The following is a 12,281-nucleotide window of genomic DNA, read 5'->3' on the forward strand; positions in this document are numbered from 1 at the left end:
GCTGCTCCTCAGAAAATCCAAATCCCATCGAGCTACACATTCGAGAGACTTGAACCTCAGCACTGAAATAAATAGGACATGCTGGAGGGACAGATTCATAACCCAGAGGCTCCCTTCACTCTGGAATAAAATCCCAGTCCAGGTTAGGCAGAGTCCCTCATTGACTCTCTTCAAGAGGAATCTTGATGAGTGGATGGGAGATCGTAGGTTTACCCCGGGTATCACTTCTGTGTCACTGTTAGACAGAGGCACAGTATACTAACCTCGAAAAAGGGCATAGCAAAATTAATTTAAAATGGGTGCCGAAAGCCAAACATACTCTGGCTAGGCTTAATGCCCTAGGGCAGATAGCCTAGTATGAACCTATGAATCCGTGGTGGTGAAAACTCCACTCCCTTGATGCTCTTTTCACCCTAGAGAATGCAGAAGTCTGCACGGTCACTGAGACTTGGTTTAAAGCTGTGGCAAGCATACCAACAATGCAAGGTTATAATCCCTTTCACATATTTAGACCAGCTACTGCACAGACAGGGACTAAAGGTGAAGCCATCTCGATTTACCTCAAAAATAAATATATATTACAGCTGGTCAAACAGGACAATGCACTTGAGCTTCTCCATATTCAAATCACCATATGCAAAATCCAATACCTTTTATTTAAGCTTATTGGAAACACTCACCATCTAACCCAATACCATATTGATGGGCAACTTTAATTACTCCACTATTAACTGGGAATCCTATACAACACCTAACGTACAGGCACAGAGATTCACGGATTTTGAAAACACAAACACCCTGGACCAGACTGTAAACACACCAACAAGGGGGTCCAAATATACTGGATTTGGTCCTCGCTAATATGCAAGAGTGCTGCATACCCCCTAGTGTAATGTCTTCTCTGGTAAGGTCAGACAACAGAATGGTCCCCTTTGAAGTAAAAAAATAAAACTTGGAACCCCAGCTAACCCTGGAATATTCAGCAACTACTCTAAGGCTGACTTCCTGCTATTAAGTGATAGCCTAGCAAAATTTCAAGCCCCCATCAACCCTGAGAACACTGCTGCCTATGCAGAACTGTGCACAGGAACCCTATGCAAGCATGTGAACAGCTGCATGGAGGCAGCTGGACCCAACAGTTAGAAGTACAGAACTAACTCAGAAAAACGAGCCACCCAGGTGGAATCACAAAATCAATTAGCTGTATAACAGAAGAAAGAAAACCATGACAAAAATTAGGAGGTGCAGCATCCAGTAGGACAAAAGCACTCTCATTAAACTAAACAAACTCCTCAGAGGATAAATAAAGTCTACCAAAGCCAAATTTGATGTAAATTTAGCCTCCCATGCAAAGGACAACCACAAGGCATTTTTTAACTATTTCCGCAACCTCAAAGGCAATACACAACTGTGTGCAGAGTTCACTGTAAATGGAGACACCTACACTGAGCCAGAAGATGTAGCAAACCTACCAACAAATTCTTCTCCAGCGTTACCCCCCTTCTCTTCCCCTCAACCTTCCCGCAGGAAATACCATCAAATATAACTCCACCGCTATCACTAGGAAACAGGTCCTTAATGCTCTCTCTAATACCAAGAACATTGCATTAATGGGTCCAGGCAATATCCCAGGACGCCTTCTAAATGGCATGAAACATGACCTATCAGGCCCTCTGGAATCGCTATTTAACTGTAGCCTCCAAACAGGCTTTGCTCCTCATGAAACAGAATAGCAACACTCATCCCTCTGCACAGAAGTGGGTCACCTACAGTCCCTGGAAACTACAGACTCACAAGTCTCAGTAGTCTCATATGCAAAGCCATGGAAAGAATTATCATGAAAATGATCAGTAATGACATAGTAAACCACCAGACATTGGACCCAACCCAATTTGATTTTGATCAGTGCAGGTCTTGCCTTCTCAATCTGGTGGACTTCTTTGAGAAGCTCATCAAAGCAATGGATGAGGGAAAATGGTTCACACTGCTTACCTTGACCTGGCCAAGGTTTTTGGTTTATCTCTTTACTGTTGGCCCTAGTCTATGTTGGTTCTGCAAGCTTCTAGTGGCGAAGTAAGTTCGTTATGGGTCTATTTTAAAACTTTTGGACTTGCAGTAATCTGTCATGGTCACTGACATTGTGGATTATAGTACTATGGTCGAGACTTTTTTGGCCACAAAGATATGGTTTACGGTGCATTCGACAACAGACTATCGAGTGGATAAGTTAGTGTAATCTTGGTCCCATCATTAAAGACTCTTGTGCCTATGCAAAATCTGTTTTGGTTGTTTGCAACTCTGTAGTGGACTGTTTACAGCATTGCTTTGCAGGAGAAGACTAAGGGTGCACCAGGAAACTGAGTGAGCTACCAACATTTATTCTGTGTTTCTGACAGTTGGAGAACATTCTGCTTTGATACATTCGGCATTATTTTTTTGGCTTGAATGTTGTTCTGTATGGTAAGACTACTGACTACAACTGTGTGTTTTTTCAAATACATGTTGTAAGACAGCATTCTGAACCTTTTTCAAATTTGAACTTTGTTCAACTGCTTTTGTACAACCCTTATACACCAATATTTTGGAAGTGTTTTTTTCTGAATTGATATAAGATGGACATTTCAGACTGCTGAACAAAATTAATTACTGCTGAATGTAAGGAGTGTATGATCTAAATTTATTCTCAGCGTGATGATGTTATTTATATGTTACGTTCCAACATACTGATGCAGTTTGAATAATGGGGAGTGAGACCAAATTTTTGTCCTTTATAGGTCAACATCTTTGTAGTTGTAAGTGGATTTTAAGGGTGTATGTTTTAAGACAGAATGCCTGTTTTCATGTATTTTCAAAATATGAGCTTAAGGCTTTTTGTATAACTACTTTTCAACAGTTCGAGGGAAATATTAATAATTTGTATTGTTTTAGAAGCAGTAGTTTTTTTTTTTTTTTTACATTTTACATCTATTAAGGCCTACATCATATATAGTCTTTACATACATATATAATGAATTTGTATTTCATTCAGTTATACTTGTCAATGCTTTACCATATAGATGAATAATATGGATTTGACAGAACTTCTGAATGGTTTGTCATCAGACAAGGATAATACTCAGGTTTTTGTGCAAATATTGGATAAGGAAACAAACATTAATGACAAAGACAAGGATATAAATGTTTTATGTAAGAATGTATTTGCTAAGTTAACAAATGCCAAAAAAGACTTACAATCTAAAGTGTGGCCTCTTAAATTATTCAAGGCATACAAAGCCAAGGGCCTAAGGGCCTAACTCCACAAGGCCTCCTTATATGTTGTTTAGATAAACAAGGAGGTGACATTTTGTTAAGGGAATGGGGGAAGCCCAATAGGCACTGTACATGTCTTTTGTTATTAATTTAACTGCCTTTTATGAACACAGTATAGCTAACTCAGTCACTGAAGTCTGTAAAATGTGTGATGATGCCAAGGCATTTGAAAAGCATGATTTATTTAGAGATTGTCTTCACAAATTAACCAGGGATTTGGTTGAGATCGAAAAAGAACTTAAGGAACGTGAGGTCAAACAATTTAATAGGGACTTGAGAGATTATTCCAATGGCAAACCACTCAGTAGACAAAAGACTGACACATTTACTAATAATGAATCCGAATATACACAGAGTAAAAAAGGAAAAAGTCCATTCTTAAAAAAAGTAACTTTGATTGAAATTTCAGGTAAGAATTAATCTGCAGACACGGATATTGAAAATGTACAAGCTTCTTCTGCTGCAAAGAAAAGAAACATTGATAATCCTTAGGGGTTAGAAGACGGGCTGGCTGCAAGCAAGAGAAATACCAACCTAAGATAAATTATTACAACTCCAAGCTCCCATTTAGAGTCTAACGTCAATGTACATAACATTTCCACAGTGTAACTAACAGATACTAAAGCTTCACTGAATAAGGGGCTAAACTTTGCACCAAGCTATTTTGTTTCTCAAGATGTTTTTGCTCATGATGATGTTTCTTTCTGTAGACAGCTAAATACTAAACTGTTCTTTCACAATAATGCCACATCTACAGATTTTGAAGAAAATGCCTTCAAATTTAGAAAATATAATTTTATGACCCCCATTAATAAATAAATATGTTGCTACTTTTCAATAGCGGGTACTCAAAGATTACATTTTTACTTAAATTCTCATGGCGAGATTATTAAAACCAATTTATCTAAGCCACAACAAGCAGCCTTAAAGAATTTAAAAAAAGAACAGAAAGGTGGCAATCAATGCAGCAGATAATGGAGGGGTGTTGTTGTTGTTTGGGACTGGGCCATATATTTGGCAGAGGCCCATAAACAACACAACTTTCTGATCATTGTTTTTACCAAAAGATGGTATTGGACCCCACGTTAAATGTAAGGCAGACACAGACAAGTTTTAGAACTAGCTGTTGAAGTGGGACTAGGGAAGTGGCTTTCCATCTAACAGGCCAAGATCCTGCTCGACAATATTTTTACATGCTACCTAAGATTCATAGTTTTCACCCATCCACCGAAAAGGCCAATAATGTCAGTTAATGGGTCATTAACAGAACCGCTATCAGAGTTTCTTACTAGATATTTACAACCATTGCTAAAGGGGGTTAAGTTCCGGGATCCAAGACATTACCCAATTTTTTTATCATACACGATATGCAGTTAGAACAAGAGTGGCACATGTGTACACTGGATGTGTCAGCTTTACATACTAACATACCACATTGGGGTGGCCTCATGGCACTTAAATTTTGGCTGAATCATATACCTATATATATATATATATATATATATATATATATATATATACATATATATATATATATATATATATATATAGCTGGATATAATACCTTTCTGCTCTGTTTGACGGAACAAGTTCTCACCAAAAATGTTTTTATTTCAATGGTGAATGTTATTTACAACTCTAGGGTACAGCAATGGGAGCTTCTTTTGCTCCCATTTATGCTGACCGTTTTATGGGCTATCTTGATGAACAAATTGCACACACTGTCAAGCCATAATTTATTTTTGGATGGTATGATATATGATGCAGATACTTGGATGATTGTTGGATAGTGTGAAGGTCAGATTTAAAATATTTGAATTTACTGAGTATTTGAATGAAAACAAATGGGGCATAGAATTTAGTATACAACAATCTTACTCGTATAACATTTTGGATGTGGACATTAGGAAAAACAAAGATGGTACTTTGGAGAGTAGTGTTTTTAAAAAACATCCTCAGTTCAATACTTTGCTGCACACCACTAGTTGTCATCCCTGACACATTATATACAATATTCCCAAATCCCAATTTATGCAGATTCGAAGAATTTGCTCTTTGGACGATGAATATGTCTGACAACAGTCAGATATAACCCAAAAATATGTGGACAAGGGATGTAATAAAAGTGACATCTTGCAGGCTTTTAACTCAGTTAAATATTTAGGTATATCTTCCTTATTAAGCTACAAATCCAACACAGCTTTTAAACAAACTTTATTGGTTTCTCACTAGCTTTGGGCAAAATACCCCTAATTTCAGAAATATAGTACAATACAATGGGATATACTTCTGCCAGACAATACGCTAAGCGAGTTAACACCATCAAAACATTCTTTTTCTTATCGGAGGGAAATCTTTGGGCAATATATTTAATCATTATAAAAATAAATCCAACAAGATATTGGAACAACAGACTACACTTCCAAGACTACTATTGGTGGGGAGATTCTCACAGGTTGTCAGCCTTGTGAACATTGTTCTCAGCTGAAGTATGTTATTAAGACTAAGGAATTTAGCGCTCAAAATAAGCTGCAGTGCTGATTGGGTAGTTTACCTTGCAACATGTACATGTTATGCATTTAATATTAGCCAAACATCCCATCCTTTTAAAACCCGTACTTCAGAACATATGAGTGATATTAAAAATAAATGCATGTCCAATGCAATATATAAACATACCAAAAAGCATTTGACTGCAAGATTTACTTTTCTAATAATAGCTAAAATTTCAGACAATAGAGCTAAGTCAGGATGGCATACTATACTGGAAAAAAAACAAAAATCTTGGATTATTAGACTAGGTGGATTACTCTCACCTGGACTGAATAAGCATTTATAATCAACTAACTGGAACTGGATATTCATGTTTGCAGAGTATTTAAAGCTTGTATTTTGTTCTTACTAATCAGATACACTGATGAAGGCAGTTGCTAAAACCGGCCTGGAATTTTTTATCCTGCGATTGCAGGATTAATAGTGATATTTTCTGCATAATAAATTTACTATTTTCAACAAGGACTATGATGAGTGCTGGCTTTGCTTTTTGAAATGTGACAATACCCCACTCAGGCACTGTTGACAAAACTCATGAGGTTAGGTATAAACTCTTACGTCACCCAGTGGATAGCCAACTGGCTCAAAGACAGGACACAGGAAGTTAGACTTGGGAAGTCCACTTCAGAGAGGCCAGTCACAAGTGGAGTTCCTCATGGATCTGTACTGGGACCGCTCCTTTTTGTCATTTACTTCTCTGAAGTCAAGGCTAATGTCAATGACCTCTGGATGACTAAATCTGCACGTAACTACAAATTTGGAGCTGTCATTGAATCTCTCACTGACACAAATGCTTTCCAGGAAGGGCTGATACAGACATACAACTGGTATCAGAGCCATGGGCTAAAACGAAATGCCAAGAAATGCATAACAGTGTCCTTCGGGAAGTCATCCACCCCTGGTAAATATACTGACAACACATCCCTTAGAATTGACCCAGTAGTCAGGGACTTGGGGACACACAGTGATCTAGCCTTTCACTATCACATTTCTACAGTAGTGAGGAAATCATTCTATATTGCACAACTTATATTCATCTGACCAATCCCTGAGTACAGTGCCCCCTTAGATATGTACCTAATCAGCCATATCTAACAAGTGGAACATTCACAGAGGCTCTTCACTAAAAGAATACAGGGCGCAAGTAACATGTCCTATGCAAATTGTCTCAATGCCCTATCTCTGTATTCTGCCTCCTACAGGCTTTTGAGGGGAGATGTATGCCTGGCATAAGGAAATTGTCAGAGCCCACTCCGATGGATCTCCTGCATATCCACAAAACAAAATGGACCAGAATTACCTGCTCTAAACACTTAAAGTTATCTATGATATAAAAAGGACCTGCTGGACAGAGAGGTTTGTATCTCAGAGACTACCCTGTCTCTGGAACAGGTTTCCCATCCATGTGAAGCAGAGTTCCTCCCTAACCCAACTGAAGTGTAACTTGGACAAATGGATGCGGAACAGCAAACTCATCCCTGGTTTGGCACCTACATCTCTAATGGACACAGGAAGCCTGTAAATGGTTCATTTCCCAAGCCCCTGCTTATAAATATTTATTTTCCCCACGTCCCTGCTTACACCTACCAAGGGTACAAGAACTTGTCACAGATTTGGGATGCATGGCTAGGCTTAAAAAGGCCCTTGTGGTCATTAATGTAATAAATACCTATGAAGGGATATTCTAGAGATATGCAATTTATCATATACTTAACAAAAACAGAAGGTTATAAATCAAAGTGGAAAGGGGTGATGGTCTAAACAAAGGGAGTTTGATTATTAAGAAAAGAGAGTAGGATTTCTGGATGCAGTTCCTTTAGACAGAATAACTACCGCCATACAGAACAAAAGGACTACACTAGAACTTGCATGTTCTTTTTTGCACTCTGTTAAAGGACCTTGCCCAGAGGTTCTCTACCTGCACCAAACTGCTCCATCTGTACCAAGGGGATGGGCAGCCAGGCATTTCTAGGCTAAAATAAAGCCCCACAGTCATTCATTCCTGTCCAGGAATTTCAAAAGACCTTTCATTCCCTGGAGACAGTCGGGTGGGTAGGGGAGCAGGCAAACTTGTTGGTCCTATGGGGAAGCCTACACCTACCCCCGAGTACACTCCCCATCCCTGCTTGGCAGCACTTCCAAGTTTTCCTAATGCAGTCTCCCAAAGGGAAACATGCCTCCTCATACCAAGTTTCCTTCAGCTCATGAGTGCGAAGGTATTCAGATGGAGCAGGCATTGTAGACTTGGACTCCACTGGGTGCAACATTTGGTGCTAACATTAGGTGTCACCTATGTGGCAAGGCAGAAATACCACCTTACTCTCCAAGGATGGGTGAAGCTGGCAGAAGTCCTTTTATTTCCATCCTCCTTGTCCAGCTCTTAGACACACCCAGTCCATTAATCAATCTTGAGTTAACTGTGCCATAGCCAAGGCTTTATCTCTTTATGTCACACATCTCACAGAACCAGGATCCTTGAGCCATGCACAGACCTTGTTCAGATTTCCTGAATAACCATCCACCTTTTCCTTAAATTCTGTTCCGGTCCTAGGTTTTCCTTAAATTCTGTTCAGGTCCTAGGTTGAAAACAACTATGGAAATTATTATGTGGGATTTGTCTACCACAATAGCAATTACCTTCCTTATTAGGAGTAGACACAACCAGACAAGTAGTCAGATGTTCAAACCCCCTAAACAACAGAATACAAGTACTTCCTTATAAAAAGGCAGTAAAGCACAAGAGGGGTACTTATCTAGACCAAGCTCAACAGCAAGCCCAAAACTGCCACATTATTGAGGCTACACAATGGTTAATGCACTATGAACTGTATAAAGAAGGATCTGAAATGACACAAGCAGATGCCAGCTTTATAAAAAGAAATGTGTTGAAGTTCCTAAGGGGCAAACATCCTTTCAGCCTCTAGGGGAAGGATTATGAGCTCTGAAAGTTGGACGGACATCTGGTACTCAGTGCAAAAGTTCCACTATTAATTACAACTGCAAGAAGTTCTAAACTAAGCAAGTCAGAAAAGATAAATGGAAGGTATACCATAAGTAGATAGGGAGATGTTAGCAAAAAGATGTGAAATGGGCCCAAACAGCAGCGAAGAGTAGGAAGACATAACTGTAGTTACTGAAATAGTAATGGAATAGGAAGTAACTAAATACATCACAAATATGTATATAATTAGAGAAGAAAGGAAAATAAGGAAGAAAGGTGGCAGGTCTTTAGTTTACAGAAGATATGGTGGAGGAAAAGAACAAAGCTTTTGCTCTCTCTTATATTGTGAAGTTATGTTAAACAGGAAAGAGTAAGAATTAATGCAGGATAGGCCCTTGTTGACAACAAAGGAGAAAGTGGAAAGGAAGAAATTTAGTTTGCCCTCACCAAAATGCTGAAGTCTAAAGTAATCCTGAGACATCGCTTAAGATAACAGGATAACACAGAATACTGTCAAAACCCAAACAGTACTCAAGTGTATAACAAAAACCCAAACAGTACTCAAGTGTAAAACAATCTGATCCCAGTCTCCACCATTTTCAAACAAAAGCACTGATGTGGAACCCATCTTTAAGTACTCCAGTTTCCATATGGAAGACCAGACCACAAAAGGAAAAGTCTCAGTGTAGTAGCCATGTGGTAAAAAAAAAAAAAAAAAAAAAAGTGTACAAAAATCACATCCTGCTACACAAGCTTAAGAAATGCCTTATTTGTGAGATCAAGAATCTAAACAATGTCTTAAAATATTAGTTTTTAATGGCTATCTACACACATTTTGATGTGATTCGAATTTTTAATGCTCACACTATTTTGGATACCTGTTTGCTCCCAACGTTCCCTCAGGAAGGTGGAATTTATCCAGCCAAAACAAATAAATACATTCTTCAGCTAAGTACAAACTTGTGTTTGTCCAGGCAACTTTTTTTTTCCCTTTCCCAAAGATCTTGCTTGACAGCTCCTCTCCTTCTGCCCAACTGGCCCATTCATTCTAGAAGAATTGGAGAGGAGTACTGCTGGACTAGGCAATAGCTGTATTCCCATCTGGGAACCCCTTGGCAGCTCATCTTAGCCCACGACTGCTACTTCCCAAGGGGAAGTATGCCTCAACACTAATTTCCCTTCATCTTAGTGTGACTGCATTATGTTAATACAAGCTCAACAAGCTTAGAATTCCACTGGGTGAAACTTAACAGTATCCACTAGGTGTTGCAATGTGGCCAGCTACAGACACCACTCCTCCACCTATGATGGGTGAGACAACAGTGCTCAACGATTCCCATCCTCCCCCGTCCAGCTCATATAGGCACCCAAGCCATTACTTGGACCTGAATTGGCTGCAGCACAGTAAGGGTTTTATCCCTCTACACCAAGGACCTAGCTTGTGTAGGGAATCCTGTTCCCTGCACTGTGACCTTATTTAGATTTTGCTTCCTTACTCCAACCTCAGAAACAGACTAGAGCACTGATAGCTGGATTCTTCAGGCTGCACACCTGGTACATGAATATATTTAGCTTCTGATATAAATGTTCCAGAAACTGTAAGCTTTTTTCCCCTTCTGGCATTTTGTGCACTATGAAACAGCAGTTTTCATACTAGTGCTATTTGCCTCTGCAATTTTTCATGTTAGCAATAATAAAAAAACATCTGGAAAAGGCACGAGCTGCTGACAAGTTGACCAGAAGGAAATTTCAAATTATTCATACACTAGTTATCTTACCAGAAGAAGGCTGAGTCCCTCGTAGTCAAACAGCTGGTTCTCATACATGTCAGCTAGCTCTTTGCTTAGCTGAATTGCCTTCTCCCACATCTGCAAAATATCAATACAAACATTATTTAAACAATTGCAATAAAATGCATGTCACACAGTCAGTATCAACAGACAGCAGTTTTAAATGCAGAATTCATAACAATTTATTGTTAAAATCACTACCAGAAACTAGTTACTGCTGAAATGAAATTCTATCACCTTGCTTCTATTTCAAATAATGTCTTACTTTAAATACCATCCCAATTAAAATTGCAACAGCTACCAAAAGCATAGAGTACTCCTTTATTGTACAGACTAAAAGTTGTGTCTTCAGTTTCAGTTAATTTTTGCTCCTCAGAAATAACTCTTTGGTTATAACAAGCTTTAGTTACCTGAATGAATACCACAACGGTATGCCTTTAAGCCACTGAAAATATGAACCTCAGAAACATGTTTCAACAAATATAATTTGCGGACGTTCCCTGCACTGAAAAGAAAAATCCTCTACCTCCCTCCATTTACTGTCTCTCATACCCCCCAACAAACTGCATTAAACTTTATTACTTCCACATCATAGTTAGGCTATAAAAGAACAAGCGGCACAATAACAAACAAAAAAAATCTTCTGCCTCAACATACAAATACATCGCCAAAGGCAGTGATGGTAGTAACTTAATTACTTACCTCTATGACTAGTCCATAACCACTGTGCATGGGGATGTGTGAATGATTCCATCAGAAAGTGAAGCACAGTTGTGACCATCTCAACCCACCAATCAACACCAAAACCTGTTCACCATGACTAACTGTCCAAGAGAGTGCCTGATAACATATCAGCTCAGACATACTACACAGCTGAATGAGTGAATGATTAAAACCTAAACTCTTTCACCTGAATCAGTTTTTTGGGGGATTCCTACTGTAACTTCAAGACCCATAAATGAAAATATAAGTATGAAAAATACACTGTGAATCTAAAATACTCTAGCAAATTTCAAAACAAACTAGTTTTCAATCATTTTTGGTGGGGGGTTGATATTTAAATAAACAAAACATTTCTTGGTACTCATATATATCAATATGTCTAATTTAGTTCTAAAGCTGATTAATAAACTGCTTTCTTTAATTTTTTTGGAAAGGATATTCCAAAGTCAGGGTAGCCAAATCTGAGATGCATTTATTCTTTTCATTTACTATTATTAATGTTAAGGACAAAATTGCCCAGCCATACTTAACTCCACATTGTATGGCCAAGACACAGATATGCAAAGAAGAAAGTCCATCATTACTTTGAAAAGAAGACAAATATTACCACTCTCAGAAGTCTATATGCCACTGAGAACAGTGACAGAACCTTTAGTCTGACTAGGGCCTTTTTAACCCAAGTATTTTACTGAAGAACATTTTGGACCACCCCAGGGTATTTTTGACTCCTCATATGTAAACCATCTACTTTCCTCTGATCAATCTTGACCCATTCATTTCCTATCTGTGACCTGAACTTACAGACTTAGACGGAAGCTGACAGCCATCATCCAGACAAGAATGGAGGAGGCTGGATCCAAGTTGTGCCATCAGCCTTCTCTTGCTGTCATTTGCCCACCAAATGGCTTACTCATTCCCACTGGACTTCCTACATGATGGCCTCCAGTCCCACAGGGGAGGACTGA

At 38.7% G+C, this 12,281-nt stretch overlaps 1 protein-coding gene across 1 annotated transcript in view; it reads right to left on the reverse strand.

Moving 5' to 3' along the window:
• Window positions 1–12,281, reverse strand: part of DOCK5 (dedicator of cytokinesis 5) — a gene marked incomplete in the record, with an annotated part of 3,482,443 nt that overhangs the window by 490,973 nt on the left and 2,979,189 nt on the right. The window contains 1 exon segment of the mRNA XM_044083155.1: window positions 10,582–10,671. Coding sequence (XP_043939090.1) covers window positions 10,582–10,671 — 90 coding nt within the window.

Source organism: Protopterus annectens, chromosome 9.part0 (genome assembly GCF_019279795.1).
Source record: "Protopterus annectens isolate FY-2018-M chromosome 9.part0, PAN1.0, whole genome shotgun sequence".
Classification (NCBI taxonomy): domain Eukaryota; kingdom Metazoa; phylum Chordata; order Ceratodontiformes; family Protopteridae; genus Protopterus; species Protopterus annectens.